The sequence below is a fragment of the Dictyostelium purpureum genome (genome assembly GCF_000190715.1).
Source record: "Dictyostelium purpureum unplaced genomic scaffold DICPUscaffold_165, whole genome shotgun sequence".
In the NCBI taxonomy this organism is placed as follows: Eukaryota; Evosea; class Eumycetozoa; order Dictyosteliales; family Dictyosteliaceae; genus Dictyostelium; species Dictyostelium purpureum.
Window position 1 is genome coordinate 32047 of NW_003519502.1, and position 16168 is coordinate 48214.

Sequence of the window (16168 nt, forward strand, 5' to 3'; positions counted from 1 at the left end):
TATGTTATCGTCTATTTATTTATTTTATATATTTTGTGTTTTATGTTGCTTAAACATAACCACCTTGGTTACCGAAAATAGCTTGAATTTGTGAATTGAATGGATTGATGTTTCCTAACCATTCTGGTTTATCTTGGGTAAGTGAATTATAGAAGAAGCTTGCCATCAAATAATTAGTAATTTGATTTGGATGGAAACCATCGATTGGTTCGATTAATTCCCAAGTTTGGCCACCTTGAGCTACCCATTGGGCATTGATAGCGTTGAATGGGAAATCGTAATAGATCATATCAAAGTTGGTGAAAGTGTAATTTTTGATGATTTGGTTGTATACGGCAGATAATTCAGCAGCACGGGTACTGGTGAAATCACGAACGGTTTCGTTTGGATTCATCCAACCCCAACATGGTGAAACTTGAATACAATTTAAGAAATCGTAAACTTCTTCATAGGTGGCACCGAGTGGATGGGTACGATTCCATAAACTATCCCAAAGTACTCTACCATCAGCTAAACCTACAAATACGACATGTGAACCTTTTGGTAATTGGGTATCGAGGTAGTTAAGGATTGAGACGATGTTGGTTTCGAATTCTTGTGGGGTGGTCATAGTATCATAAGTATGGTGACCACTGCAAACATCATTACCGATTAACTCGAGGAAGAATAAAGCTGGGTTATCAGTTTGTTGATTACGTGAAAGACTTTGAATGATTTTGGTGGCAGTTGAACCAGAGCTAGCACCATTGACACCAAGATTTTGATAATCTCTATGATTGCAAAAGTTTCTTTCTCTCATTCTTAAGTACATTGAATCGACAGTGTAGGTATCGGTGGATGGTTCCCAACCAGTGTAAGCTGATCTCATTGGCCAATCGACTTCGTTTTCTAAAATACTAAGGAAACCATTGTAAGTAGTAGAGTTAATTTGTGAGGCGGTCATCCATTGTGGTGGAATGGAGAAATGAGCACCTGCTGAATCACCTGAAACAATGACACCCATTGGGCCTGATCCTGAACAGAATAAATCTTCGTATGATTGTGATTTATTATTAACACCATAGATACCATTACAATTCCAATCGATGGATGGATCAGTTGTAGTTTCTTCATTAATACCTGGATGAATATCACTTCTAAGATCATTACAATCTTTACCTCTCCAACTGTAACCTCTGAATGTTGATTCCACTATAAAAATAAAATTAAAAAAATTATTAATATTTGCCACTTTAAATGTAAAATATTCTAATGTAAAAAAATAAATACATACTTGAATATTTATCATTATCAATATCTTCAATTGGTAAATGTTTTGATGAGAAAAGATTAATTAAGTTTTGAATCCAGCTCCATGGATCAGCTGAAACCTTTGGATTTGAAGCATCATATTCTTCGTGTTTATGTTCTGGGTTTGAATAAGTTGGAGTATTGCTTGGGAATAATCTGCATTCTGGTGATGTACAAATATTCATAGCATGACAAACATCATCAGCGTGTTCATATTTTTCGAAATTTTGAATAATACTTTTACCATAAGTGTTGACTAACCAAATACAAACTTGACCAGCATTTGATGGGAAGAAAGTGCAAATTTCATCTAATGATTGTTCGATGGTTTTATTATGGATATATGAATATTGTTCAACTAATGTTAATGCCTAAAAAAACAAATGTCAATAATTAATATATGTTGTACATATAATATTTAAAAAACGATCAGGGTGTGTTAAAAAAATAAAAAAAAAATTTTAAATTTCAAATAAATTGCACATTTTAAAATTTTTATTTTTTTATTATTTGAAAAAAAAATTATTTGTAAATTTCGTCGTTTGAAATTTTTTATGTGGGTGTGGTTATTACTAAAAATAAAAACGATTATTTCTGAAACCCATATTATTTTTATCTTTATTTTTTTATGTTATTTATATTACTATATTAATAATTAATATTTTAATACATACAATAGTGCAACCAGCGCAATGAGAACCACCGTTGGCTGATGATAATTTATCTTGTTGGAAAATTGAGTAGTCGAATTTGAAACCTTGTTGTTCTGGTTTTTCTTTGTTTGTGTTAATTGGAATATTAACAGCGCTAACGATTGCAGCGCTGATTAATACAAAAACTAATAATACAATATTTAATTTCATTTTATTTTTTTACTTTTTACCAGTCTATTTATCTTTTTTTTTAAATAAAAAAATAAAGTATACCAAAAAAGAAAAATAAATTTTAAAATAATAAAAATAACTAAATAATACACAAACTATTAAAAAAAAAAAAAAAAAAAAAAAAGAAAAAAAAAAGGAAAAAGAAAAATAAAATAAAAAAAAAAATAAAAAATAATAAAAAATAATTTTATTTTTTATTTTCGAAAAAATCTATTTTTTTTAAATGGTGGGTAAACTGACTTTTTTAAAAAAAAAAATATTTCAAAATTTTAAAATTGAGTGGTATTAGTGAAGGGTTTGATTAAAATGTAAAATAATTGTGTATTTATTAAAAAATTAATTTTATTGTTATAATTGATAAATATTAAATAATAGCATTATTTTTAATAAAATAATTTATCAAATAATTTTAATTATGTATAACAATTGATTAAGATCTCTTTTTAATTAATTTTCTCTAATTGTGTGTGTCCTTTCAAAATTTCGACCATCAGGATTTTTCTTTTTCTTTTTCATTGGGAAATGTGGTATATTTTATATTTTTATAATTTTTTTTTTTTTTTTTTTTAAATTTAAATTTTTGAGCATAAAAATAAAAATATCTGCACCCTTTGCATATTTTTTTATTGAACAATGGGCAATTGTTTTTTCTATATGTTCACATGTGATAAATCAGGATTTTCAAATCTTGTATTCAAATAACCGTTATCTTTATCTTTGTAAACGTTTTGATTATGCGCCATTTTATTAAATGGGTTTTTTAAATATTTTTTTTATTTTTATATTAATACTAACTAATTGTAAAATGTAAAATTGGGTTTTGACGAAATTAAATAAAAAAATAACTATTTATTTTTTTTTCTTTCTAATAATTTATTAAATAGTTTTAATATATGATTTTTAATTATTTTTAAATATTGATTTATAAAATTGGTAATGTTTGTAATGATTTATTTAATGATGAAATACTGGTACCATTTCCACCACAAACAATTGTTAAAATATTTTTTGGATTTAAATTTAATAATTCTGTTGGTTTTTTATATAAAATAGCTAAACTGGCGCCACATGCTGGCTCTACTAAAATTCTTTCTTGATCTACATATTTAAGACAAGCTTCAACAGCTTCTCTATCACTAACTAATATTGGAATGATTTTAAATCTTCTTGACATTTCAAAAGCTTCTGAGCAAACTGATCTAGTTGCTAAAGTTTTAATTGTACTTGTTACCTCTGTATCGATAGATAATGAAAATTATAAATTAGTATTATGATATATATTTGTAGTAAATATTTGATTTTATATTTTTATCACCATACCTGAAATTTCTAATTTTGTTAATTTATTTTCTTTGTGACTCTTCCAAAAACTATGTGAACCATAAGTTTCAGCGGTTATAATTGGGATATCAGACCAATTATATTTTTCTAAACCTTTAAGAATACCAATTAAAAGACCACCACCACCAACTGAACATAAAATAACATCTGGTTTTGGTGAAATACCTCTTGAAACATCTTGATAAATTTCATCTATAATCGTAGTGTGACCTTCCCAAAGTGTTGGATTATCAAATGGGTGAATATATCCATCTAAGCCTTCTTTTAATGCGATTTCTCTTGCTAAGCTATCAGCGTCATCCCAAATATTGCCATGTACAATAACATTTGCTCCTTCATCTCTAATTTTTTCTACAGTTTCTTCTGGTATAGTAGTTGGTAAAACTATAGTAGTTTTAATTCCTAATTTACGTCCAGCATATGCTACTGATTTACCTGCATTACCACCACTTGAACAAATAAGGTGTTTAACATTCTTTTCATTTACAACTTTATTACACTAAAAAAAAAAAAAGAAAAATTAATAATTATTAAAAAAAAAAAGAAAATTAAAATTTAATTTTACTTACTAATAAACCAATACCTCTAATTTTGAATGATCCTGATGGTTGAACGGCATCTATTTTCATCCATACTTTAGCGTTTTCACTTGTATATAATTTTGATAGTGGTAATGATTCCAAGAATGGTGAATTTATATGTAATTGTGTATAACTCCTATTTTTTTTAAAAAAAATATAATTGTTATATAAATTAACAATCAAATTCACAAATTATTTTTTTTTTTTTATTTATATAAAAATATTGTGAAAAAAAAAACAAAAAAACAAAATACAAATGAAGGTTTTACAAACTATGTTTATTTTTATATATTATTATAAAGATAAATATAAATATAATAAACACAATATAATATAAAAAATTATATTATTATATAACAAAAAAAAAAAAAGAAACAAAACAAAACAAAATAAAATAAAATATAAAATATAAAATTTACTTTATTTCAATTGAATCACATGAAGTGTTTGGTGACATAACTGAAAGGCCCATTTTTTTATTATTATTATTACTCTATTTATCTATTTGCTATATTTTTTTATTATTTTATATAAGGTGGCAAAAAAAAAATTGATTTCTAGAGCAAAAAAAACGAAAATTTTTTTAATTTTTTTTTTTCACAATTTTTGAAATTTCCCAATATTTTTTTTTTTTTTTTTTTTTTTTTTATAAAAATTTAAACAATTCAGATATTTGTTTTTATTATTTTATTTTTTTAAAATATATTTTATTTTTTTTTTATTTTTTTTTTTCCCATATTAATATATCTTCTAACAAAAATATATTATTATATGATGTATAATAAATTAAAAAAGATATCATATCTTCAATCTTTATATTCAAAGTATCCTATAATACTTTGAGTTTTTTTATATAATTTCACAGTTTTTTATTTTAATTTCGGCACTAAAACAACAAAATTTTTATATATAGAGGCAATAATATGTGAACATTGTTTTGGCAATATTCTGATCCAATAAATATTGATTGAAATTTTATTTTGAAATTAAAGAAGAAAAAATAGTTATAGTTATAATAATATTCACACACCCACATTCACAAAGTTTACATATAAAAATAATAATTCTCATATATAAAATATTTAACTCACCCACACATACACACAAGCACCCCACAAAAAATTTTAATATACAAGATATTGGACACCCACCAAAATAATTAGGAAATATTACAAAATGTACCCAAATTACAAATATTTGTATTTTTAAATATAATAATAAAAAAGGAGTCGATATATATAAATATAATTTTAATATATAATAAATTTTATTTAATTAAATTATATATCAATAAAATAAAAAAAAAAAAAAAAAAAAAAAATCTATTATTGAAAAATAAAATAAAATAATAAAATAAAAGCATAAAGGTTTAATCAATTCACTTTTATATTTATAAACATATAAGAAACAAATTTTATTAGTTTGGAATTAGTATTTAATAAGCAAATTAATTTAAAATAATTATAATATAATAATAATTCATGTCTATAATTTCTTTATAATTTTTATTTTTTTTTTATTTATTTTTTAATAATCGGAAAATATTTTAAAGAATTTTATATTGTGTCTAAAGCATAGTAATTAAAGCATGCCTCGTTACTATTACTATTATAATGAAACTACAAATGAGATGGATTTAAGTTTTTATTGTATGTATTGTTTTAGTGGGGTAAAATTAAACTTTCAAAATTATTACTAATTAATCTCTTAACCTTTTTCTATCTAGATAATCCATTGCTTGATAGTTATTCAAAATCAAAGATACTGTTTGTATTTATTTTTTTAATTATTGTAGTATTAAGTATAATAGCGGCAAGAAGGGCATTTATAGTGAAAAGGAAAATAACGTTTTTTACAGTTCTTGGTTTAATAAATGCTATAGGTTCATTATGTAAGATATATCTTTATTTATCACTAAAAATTAAAATATAATTATTAATATTTAACTTTATAAAATAAATACAGTAAAGGTTACTATTATTTGTGTGGAATGGATAGAACCATCTAGTTTTTTACAGGTTGGAGTAACCTCATTTTTTTTCAATTTTAATTATATATTAATTCATTGTACTTTATCAGCTTTGGTTTTTTATTGGTAAGTACATATCACTATTATTTTAAAGATTATATTATATTTAATTTTTTATTTTGTATATTTGTTAGGATTCATAAATATCATGATAGCATTAAAAATAAAAAGAGAAGTTGGTCATCAGTTTTTGTATGTTTGGTATTTTTATCATTCAATTCATTTGGCGTTTTAGTTTGTTTTTTAATTTCGTATTGCGAATCAAATAGAATAGACGAATCACAGTTTTACACATCATGCATGTTTATAGTTAATATAGTTTATTTCTTAGCTGATGTATCTTATGCAGGTTCATTGTTTGTTTATGGTTTTTTAATTGGTAAAAATCATAAAAAATCATTAGGAGTAAGTAAAATTTAATCAAAATTACCTAAAATTATTTATATTAACATTAAAATAGATTTTATGTTGCTCAATTGCATTAGGTATAACCTTTTTATATAATGCAGTCGAGTTATTTACAACAGCTTTTGTAGAATATTTAAACGAAACTCAAGGCATTCTATTCGATTTTACAGATTTAATTAATATATCAATGATTTATTTATGTTTAATTGGCATTATCCACTACGATACCCGAGTCAGAAAAAGAGTAATTTCTAAAAAGATTTTACTTGGTCGATCCTGTATAAACGATACATTTAAAAATAAAAATGATAATAGTAAAAATAATTTTGCAAATGATAATAAAAGTGAATTAGGTCTCAATAATATTAATGATATCAATAGTAATAGTTTTGGTAGTAACAGTAATAACATAAGTAGCAGTAACAATAATAATATTTATTATAATTGTAATAATAATATAGATGGCAGTAGCAATAGTAATATTATTAGTACAAAAAATAATAGCAATAATAACAATAATAATAATAATATCAAGTATTCAAATCCTTCAATAATATTAGATAGCAAATGTTAATAAAATTATTTATTTATTTTTTTCAAATAAATTTAAATGTAATTTGTTTTTTTATTTATCTTTTGTTTTATTGATGAAATTAAAACAATAGAATCTTTGAACAAGATTAATATTTTTTTCCATTTTTTTACCATTTTTTTATTTTTTTTATTTTTTATTTTTTATTTTTTTATTTGTTTTTTATTTTTATTTTCTTTTTTTTGGGTATAAAAAAGAAGTTTTTTTTTTTTTTCTAACTATAACTACCAAAACAAAACAAATGGAAAGTTGCAATCATTTATTTTAAATGCCTAATATTTCCATACTTCGTAAATAAGTAAGAATCTAAATATATTATAAAACGTAATATTAATAAATACTAATAATTTATTTTTATTAATTATAGATACTTTCTTGTACAAACTAAAAATTATAATTTAATATTACTGCTTTGTAACTTTTGCCTAAGACATTTTTGATATGGGTTCATTATGTTTAGCTGCGCTATATACAAACTTTAAAATAAAAATTTATTTTTAAACATTTAAAACTCCTTCTAGTTTTATATTTATTTTATATTTATTTATTTATTTTTATTTTATTTATTTTTATTTATTTTATATTTAGTGGAAAAAAGTATTATTTCTATTTAAATTAATTGAAATTTTAAAAAAATATTTTTTGTGAAATTAAAAAAAATAAAAAAATGAGAAAATTAAAAAAATTTCATTATTATTTTTATTTTTTTCCTTAATGTCATTATTTAAAAATTCATTATTATTATTAAACAGAATGAATAAGGAAAAGATTATAAATAAAATTTCGATAAATAAGGTATTGGATGGTATTTCTTCACCTAAATCAATAGTGGTTTATGATAATAGTCAATCATTAATCGAAAATACAAATTCAATTCAGTTGGGTGATGGCAAAGAAATTCTAGAAATTCCAATAGGCAGAGAAACTCCAGGGTTGGATTTAAAAGATAATAAATACCTCAGCAAGAACCAAGTCGAATTAAATATAAATAAAGATGACCAATCAATAAGTTTTATTGTTGTAAGTTTTCATATTATTATAATCTGATTTGTTTTTGTAGAATATCCCACTAAAATTTTATTAAACCCAAAATAAACATTGTTTTTAAATTAAATATTTAGAAAGGGGTAAATCCAACATATTTAATAAGTTCAAAGGATTTTAGTGTTAAAAAAGATAGTAAAGAAATTAAGGATATTTTAGGTAAAGAGTTAGAAACCAACATATCATATAAAATTAATAATGGTGATATTTTATCATTTTTATTACCAAATCAAACCACATCAATACAGTTTAATATCGATGCATTAGAAAAGGAAATTAAAAAAGAAGAAAAGGAAAGGTCCTTAAATAATAATAATAATAATAGTGATAATAATAGTAATAATGTAGAGAAAAAAGAAGAAATTAAAAAGATGGAGCAAAATAAAAGAAAATTAGATAATAGCGAAAAAATGAATGATAAACCACTAAAACAACCATCAGCATCATGGGCAGATAAATTATTGGTTTATTGTGATTCGCCAAAAGAAAATGGTGCATTATATTATGACGATAAAATTGTTATTATTTCAGATAAATATCCAAAATCAAAATATCACTTTTTAGTTTTACCACGTAAACATATTTTAAAGCATAGAGATCTCACTAAAGAAGATGTAGGGTTATTGGAATACATGTTTGTTACAGGCAATAAATATTTAGAGGATAGTGTATCCCCAGCTGAAAAGAAATCAATTTCAATAGGCTTCCATGCAATTCCATCAATGAGACAACTTCATATGCATATGATTTCAAATGATTATCAAACAGCAGCATTAAAAAAAAAAGAGCATTGGAATTCTTTTACAACCGAATTTTTTATACCTTTTGAATCATTTTATAAACAAGTTAAAGAAAAAGGTTCTTTTAATGTAAGTCGTTATTTATTTTCATTTTTAGTTTACATATACATATAAATATTAATACAAATGTTGTTATATTATAGATCGATTTAGAACCCTTTAAAAAACTAAAAGAGAAACCTTTAACATGTCCAATTTGTAATCAAACCAAACCAACCATTCCGCAAATTAAAAGCCATTATTTAGAATGTTTAAATAAATAAAGAAAATAAATATAAAGTTTAAATATTAAAATAAATAAAATTTTATTATTTAATTTTGTTTGAGGAATTATATTAAAAAATAAAAAAGTACAAGTTTTTTTTTTTTTAAAAGAGTAATATTATTGTTGTTATTGTTTTTAATGCGAAGGTATATTTAAAGTTAAAGTATTAGTATCATCTTTTGTTAAAACTAAAGTATTTTGACTTTGCCATACTAATTTAACATTTTCAATCTTTGGTATTATTGGTCTTGTTGAAGATTGATTTAATGGTTGTTGGGGTACTGGTAATGTTTTGGGTTGTGGTTGTGGTGGTGGTGAAAAGCCATTTGATTTTTCAGAGGGTATTGTTGAGACGGTTCTTATACAAGAAAATTGCGAATTAAAACCAAAGAAATTTGTGTTTGCTTGCCAAATTTTAATTTCATTTTCTTTTGAGCTGTAACAAGCCAACATTTTACCATTTTCGTTGAATGTAACTGCAGTAATTAATGATTTAAATGATTCGAATCTGTGCCATCTTGTAGCAGTCTTTAAATCATAGATTACAACCAATCCATCAAGTGTACCTAAAACTAAACGTTGAGTATCATGATGAAAACTAACCATCGGGTATTTGTTGACCATTAAATGAAGTACGGCGGTGGTTTGACGAATACATGCCTCACGTAAAACTAAAGCATGTGGGTCGAGACTTTTAATGATTGAGTCGATAGCTCTTGGAAGGAATGGTAAAACACAATCTGGATCTTTTTTAATGAGTGATCCAATGAGCACAATTCCATGAACTTTACATGTGGTATTTGTTGATTCATTTGAAATTTCATCGCCTATAACTTGAATAAATGTTTTTGGATCAGCTGAACCAATTAATAAAAGTGTGTTTTTGGCTGTGCTTGCTAGTGGGTCAGCTTGCATTGTCAATGCAAATAAGCATTTCAAAAGTCCTGGTAAATCTTTAATTGAATCTTTCCATAGTTGGAACCCTTTACCTAAGAGTTCTACTGCAATGATTGTTAAATTACCACTACCTTTATAAATCATTCTTTGTAACTCTGAACCAATCTTTGCGGAGAATGCGGTATTGAAATCTGTATTTGTTCTATTGGATGTAATGATTGCTAATACAATGATGGCTCTGGCTCTTTCGAGTGGACCTAAACAATCGGCATTTAAAACATCGCAGTATGAGTTTACAATGTTTTTAAATGCAGAGGAAGGCATTTTTTCTATGGATGTACGGAAAATAGATCTTGCAGAAACCATAACATCATCATTGACATCTTGGCAATATTGAGCAAGATAGGAGAAATCTGGATAAACATAGCCTTGTAAACTTTCTGGTAAAGTGGCACAATAAAAGTTTGTTAATTGAACAATAATATTTTCCATACCACCAACTCTGAGGATTGAACGACCCAATGAGATAGCAGCCAAAGTGGTTTGAGCAGTTAATGTTTCAGAGCATTGAACCTTTCCAGCAGAGCTTGAAACCATTGGTGTCAATAGTGACATATTACCACCATGACCTAATAGACCAAAAGAGAAGTCCGGTAATGGTGCTCTTAATTGGAAATCTTTACTAAACAATGGATCCAAATTTCTATCCATATTCCAGGGTATTAAATAAGAGAAAATTGAAACCAATTGATTTAAATCTTTAGTGAGTGAACCATTAACTCCGCTGCTACCATTAGGATTCAAACTGTCTTTATTTCTTTGCTCTGATAAAACTGTAATTTCATTTGATATGGCTTTAATATTTAAAAAGAGGGTTTGAATGGGTGGATCATTTTTATGAGTATATACCAATGATTTGTTTGGATAGTGTAAACCTGAGAGATGAATTTTACTTTCTTGTTGTTTCCAATTATTTGAGAGAAGTTCAGAGTTATCTAAAATATCTTTAGCGTTTTGACCATATACTACACCTTCTAATTCACCAGAACCGATTTCCCAAATTGAGACACTACCATCTATTGTCTCTACCATAAGATAACCTTGTTCGTTTTTCCAATAGACTTTTGATATTGATGATGAATGAACTCCAAACATATGTTTACATGATAAATCTTCCATACTGTACATTCCGATGGTTTTATCTTCAGAAATAGAGATAAAAGTGTTCCTACGAGAATGTGGCAAAGAGAAAATTGAATATACAGGACCAGTATGATGTGAAAATGTATGTAAAAGTTTAAAAGTTGATAAATCCCATACTTTAATGGTACAATCGTTTGAGGCTGAAAATAGTAATCTTTTTTGGTTGCTTGGTGGTGAGCTCATTAAATAATTTACTTTGCTATTGTGGGATGCTGGATAAATTTTTGGGAATAAATCTGAAGGTAATTTACTTGTACTTATGGAGCCATCTTCATAGCCTCTAATTAGTATCATTGAATCATCTAGTACTAAAGATGCTGTAACTTTACTTCTCATCTTGGTTTTGTTTTCGACGCTCTTCCAACCATCACTAATTGATCCCTGTAAATTTGGTTCTCTTAATGGCATCCGTTTACCTGGTTGTGGGTTTAATAATTGTTCACTATTAACCGGTATAACCCAAATTTTAATATGACCATTTGGATCACCAACTATAAATATATTTCCAAAACATGTTGCTGCGCCAATTTTTTGTAATGATTCATTATAGTTGTTTCTTGTTGTGTTTGAAGTTGCTGCTGCAGTGGTACCATTTAAACCATTGGAGGTTGGTGATAAAGTTTTATTTGAATCATTAGATGAAAATGTTAAAAGTAATTGTGGTGTTTGAATACCTGGTGCTTGGTAAGTAAAGTTTATAGCTGAATAATCTGGAGTGATAATGTTACTATTGTTGATGGTATCTGTTGTTTTATTTAAAAAGCTTTGAGATGAAGATAATGATCCATAAGATTTTGATAATGAAGATGAAAGTAATGTTGAGTTAATTGGAGATGAGCCTTCAATTGGTAATGGATCACCTAAAGAGAATGATTTCAAATCGCTTTGATCAACTTTATATAAGAAACCTCTACCCTCTTTATTCCAAACCAATACCATTGTGTTATCTACAAAAGCACCACCAAACCAACCACCGCTTGTTGGTAAACCTGATAGTTTTTCCTCTAAAGTTGTACATGGACATCTAATCGAATAAAGTAAACGAGAGTTTTGGGTTGTAAAAATTGACCAATTATTCTTTGAAACTACTAATAATGATTTTCCATTTGGTGAAAATTTAATTGATAATGGGGCATCATCCAGAGTGTAGTTTGGTATTGATGATCTAGAGTCTATAACTTGTAGTGGCATATCTTGATCACCAGCTCTTAATAACCAAAATCTAATTATACCATCTAAACTACCACTAAGAAGCATTGATGTGTTATCTTGTTGCATGGTGCATGAAAATAAACTGGTAACCCAATCCATATGATCTGTTATAGTGCTAACAATACGTAATGAGTGAATATCTACAATAAAAATAGAATTTGATCCCTTTCCACAGACTGCAACCTGCTTTCTATTTGGTAATATTGTCATTTGTGTTGGTGAAAATGAAAGAAAATGACTAACTGTTGATAATAAACATAAACCATCTGTAATGCTCCAAACTGCCATCGAACCATCTGTAGCTGCTGAAATTACAACTTCTTTTCTTTCAAATTCACCTAATGCTAAACATGTAATTGGATTTTCATGTCCTATCGCTAAAATTTTTGGTGTAAATTGATTTTCTTTGCCCTGTTATTTTAAAGTTTAAAAATATTAGTTATTTTGTATACATTAAATATATATCCTGATTTATAATTATAATTTCTTTCTTACTTGATCTAATGATATTGATGATATTGATAAGTGTCCTGACTGAGAACCTGTAATAATTGTCTTTTTATCTGGTGTAATAATTATAGATGTGATCCAATGGGTTGGTGAACCACACCATAATACTACAGGTACTAAAATATCTGATGATTTTCCAAATGATGGTAATGGTATTGATGATAGTGATGGAATTGGTGATGATATTGATTGAGATGTCGATAAATTTGCACTACTACCATTATTCATTATTGGTGATGTCATAATGTTACCGCTACTACCTGATAATAAGCTTGTGGCACCATTACTCATTATTAAATTAAAACTTTATTATTATATATTTATTATTATTTTTATTTTATTTGTTTATTATTGTTTTTTTTTATCGCCTAATATTTTTTTAAAAAAATAAACACACTCGATAAATATTTTTTGTTATAAAAATAAAAAAAAAAAAAATTTATTTAAAAATGTTTTATTTTTAAAAAATTATATAACGTGATATATATAAATAAATAAATTGTTTTTTATTAAATAAAAAAAAGTTATTTCTAAACTACTATTTTATAACATTAGATTATTTAAAAAAACTAAATTTAATATAACAAAAATTTTTTTTAAAATATTTAAAAAAAAAATAAAAAAAATAAAAAAAAAAAAATAAAAAATTTATCAAAATATTTTTTTAAATTATTTTTTTAACCAGTGAATTATTTTTAATTTTAAATTTTTATTTACATTTTATTCCTATAATAGGAGATATATGTGTTTGTTTGTGGGTTGTTTTAAAAAGTTGGTTTATTTTCCTTAAAAATTTTATAATATTTTGAAAACAATTTTGTATTATTATAATTTGAAACTTTAATTACATTAAATAAATCATATTCATATATGTCTTCTTCATTACTATCATTAACTATAATATCACTGTTATTATGATCGTTATCTTTTTCGAGTAATTGATATTTTTTAATTTTCCTTTTTTGTTTTAAAATATTATTTAAATCATAAAGTGAATTGATGAACTTATTATTATTGTTTGGGATGATTATATATTCTAGTAATGGTGATAATGGAAATTCGTCGATTGTTGTATTTGATCCCTGAATAATTAATGCTTTAAGATTAGGAGGTAACCAATTGGTATCGATAGGTTGTGAAAAATCTGTACCAAGTTCGAGGAGGATTAGCTGTAGTGGTAGTGAACATGGAATTATAGTTTGATTAAATTTAGAACCCAATTTTAAATATTTTAGTGATGCAGCAGTATCCATATGGAAATTATGAAGCGGTTGATTCATTTCATTACCAAGATCCAAATATGTTAATGTTTGTGGGATATTGAATGGTTGTGGGTTATTATATGAAAATCCTAAATATAATTTCTTTAATGGTGGTAGTGAGAATGGTTGTATAGTTGATTTAAAATGAGTTGATAGTTTGAGTTTGGTTAGTGATGGATTATTTAAAAATGTTTTGGTTGTAATGGGCTGGTCATAATCACCACCCAAATCGAGTGTAAGGAGATGTGATGGAAGTTCGCCCATCTTGAATGGTCGATTAAAATCATTATTTAATTTAAGCTTATGAACACTTTGAGGAATAAACTGAACAAATTTGAAATTACATCCTTGTAGTTCGTATACACTGTTTGGTATGGATCCCTTTTTGATAAAAAAGCTAGGGTTAAGTTGAAGTGCATTAATTGATTTGGGTAAACAGTTTGGTGTAACGATATACTTTGAGATCATATTGGTTCCTAGTAATGTTGGTAAGTTGGCATTAATGCTCCAATAGTCACCAAAAATGGTGTTTGGTGAACCGCCCAAGGAAAGTTCTGTAACTGATGGAGGTATAGAGTTGGGTGTTAATGGTTGGTAAAAGCCACATCCAAAGTTTAATTTTGTAATTGTATTTGGTAAAATTGAGGTGTCAATATGTTGATTGAATTGCGATGTATTTGAAAATATTAACTCTCTAAGCCCATATGGAAGTTGCCCTGGTGCTATTGGTTGGTTAAAGTCAGTACCCAGAACTAGGGTACGCACGGTGGATGGGATACCAATCAATGGCTGATTATAAGAGTTACCAAACCTTAAAAATGTTAAACCCTCGGGTAAAACTCCTGGTGATAGTGGTTGGTTAAAATGGTATGAAAACTCGAGGGACTCTAAAGTATCGGGTAGAACGCCATGTCCTATTGGTTGGTTAAAGCTTAGACCCATTACCATTTTACGTAGCTTTTTTGGCAGATGGTGTTTTTCGATAGGTGTGTTGAAAAGACCTTTGAAATAGAAACGAAGCTCTTGTAAATCCTCTGGTAGGAAAGATTTGCTAGTATCGTTGGCACAATGCAGTGGTTGTCTAAAAAACTTGCAAAGTTCTACAGATTTTAATGTGTTTGGTAGTGGTTCTAAAAATGGTTGGTTAAACAATGGATCGAATGAAATATGACTAATTTGCGGTGGTATATCGATTGTAGTAAGTGGTCTACCAAATGGATCGAAATCTTCATCTTTAAATGAGTGAAATGTGGGATTCCTAAAATAAACCATGTTTTTGAATCGAATTTGTTCAATATTGGGTGGTAGTTCGCTCATCCATTCGAATAGTTTGTGTTTATCTGTGTTGTCAAACTCTAGTATTATACTTCTTAAAAAACTTTTAAATTTGAACGATTCATATTCTTTAATTGTAAAAATTCTTGTATGGTAATATAAATTAAAAAAATTTAAATAAAATTTAATTTTTTTTCTTATTACGATATTATTCCAAATTTTTTTAAATAAAATATCATTTTTATTATTAACACTATCAATAGTATTACTATAACTTTTGTTATTACTATCCATTTTTATTTATTATTATTATTTGAATATATGTTCATTTTAAAACAAAAATATATTTTTTTTTAATAACCCTTGAAAAAATAAAATAAAATAAATAAAAATTAAAAAAAATGTTTTTAATTTTATTTTTAATTTTTTTTTTTATTTTTTTATTTTATTTTTTTGGTTTTATATTTGTTTGATGCTTTTATCCTTTTTTTCTCAATTTTTAGTATAAAAGTAATTTGTGCGTGTGATATTTTAAAATTTTATTTATTATTTGAAATCAGTTTACTTTTTATAAC

The 16168-nt window shown here is 25.6% G+C and overlaps 6 protein-coding genes across 6 annotated transcripts; 2 read left to right on the forward strand and 4 right to left on the reverse strand.

The window, feature by feature from the left end:
* Positions 1–49: 49 nt before the first annotated feature.
* Positions 50–2153, reverse strand: DICPUDRAFT_153563 (uncharacterized protein; the record flags this gene model as incomplete). The annotated part of the gene is made up of 3 exons (XM_003289175.1): positions 50–1191; positions 1274–1661; positions 1965–2153. 3 exons carry the CDS (start codon positions 2151–2153, stop codon positions 50–52), a joined length of 1719 nt encoding a protein of 572 aa, XP_003289223.1.
* Positions 2154–2989: 836 nt separating this feature from the next.
* DICPUDRAFT_98285 (uncharacterized protein) lies at positions 2990–4568 on the reverse strand (the record flags this gene model as incomplete). Its single annotated transcript, XM_003289176.1, has 4 exons — positions 2990–3407; positions 3495–4014; positions 4085–4232; positions 4516–4568. 4 exons carry the CDS (start codon positions 4566–4568, stop codon positions 3097–3099), a joined length of 1032 nt encoding a protein of 343 aa, XP_003289224.1. The 3' UTR covers positions 2990–3096.
* A 1116-nt stretch (positions 4569–5684) lies between these two features.
* On the forward strand, positions 5685–7107 carry DICPUDRAFT_79989 (uncharacterized protein; the record flags this gene model as incomplete). The annotated part of the gene is made up of 5 exons (XM_003289167.1): positions 5685–5745; positions 5823–5987; positions 6062–6191; positions 6260–6530; positions 6586–7107. 5 exons carry the CDS (start codon positions 5685–5687, stop codon positions 7105–7107), a joined length of 1149 nt encoding a protein of 382 aa, XP_003289215.1.
* Positions 7108–7878: 771 nt separating this feature from the next.
* On the forward strand, positions 7879–9261 carry DICPUDRAFT_153568 (uncharacterized protein; the record flags this gene model as incomplete). Its single annotated transcript, XM_003289168.1, has 3 exons — positions 7879–8145; positions 8247–9038; positions 9235–9261. 3 exons carry the CDS (start codon positions 7879–7881, stop codon positions 9259–9261), a joined length of 1086 nt encoding a protein of 361 aa, XP_003289216.1.
* Positions 9262–9369: 108 nt separating this feature from the next.
* On the reverse strand, positions 9370–13347 carry DICPUDRAFT_153569 (uncharacterized protein; the record flags this gene model as incomplete). Its single annotated transcript, XM_003289177.1, has 2 exons — positions 9370–12957; positions 13042–13347. The coding sequence occupies 2 exons, from the start codon at positions 13345–13347 to the stop codon at positions 9370–9372; spliced, it is 3894 nt and encodes a 1297-aa protein (XP_003289225.1).
* A 473-nt stretch (positions 13348–13820) lies between these two features.
* On the reverse strand, positions 13821–15887 carry DICPUDRAFT_153570 (uncharacterized protein; the record flags this gene model as incomplete). The annotated part of the gene is made up of 1 exon (XM_003289178.1): positions 13821–15887. The coding sequence occupies one exon, from the start codon at positions 15885–15887 to the stop codon at positions 13821–13823; it is 2067 nt and encodes a 688-aa protein (XP_003289226.1).
* Positions 15888–16168: the final 281 nt, after the last annotated feature.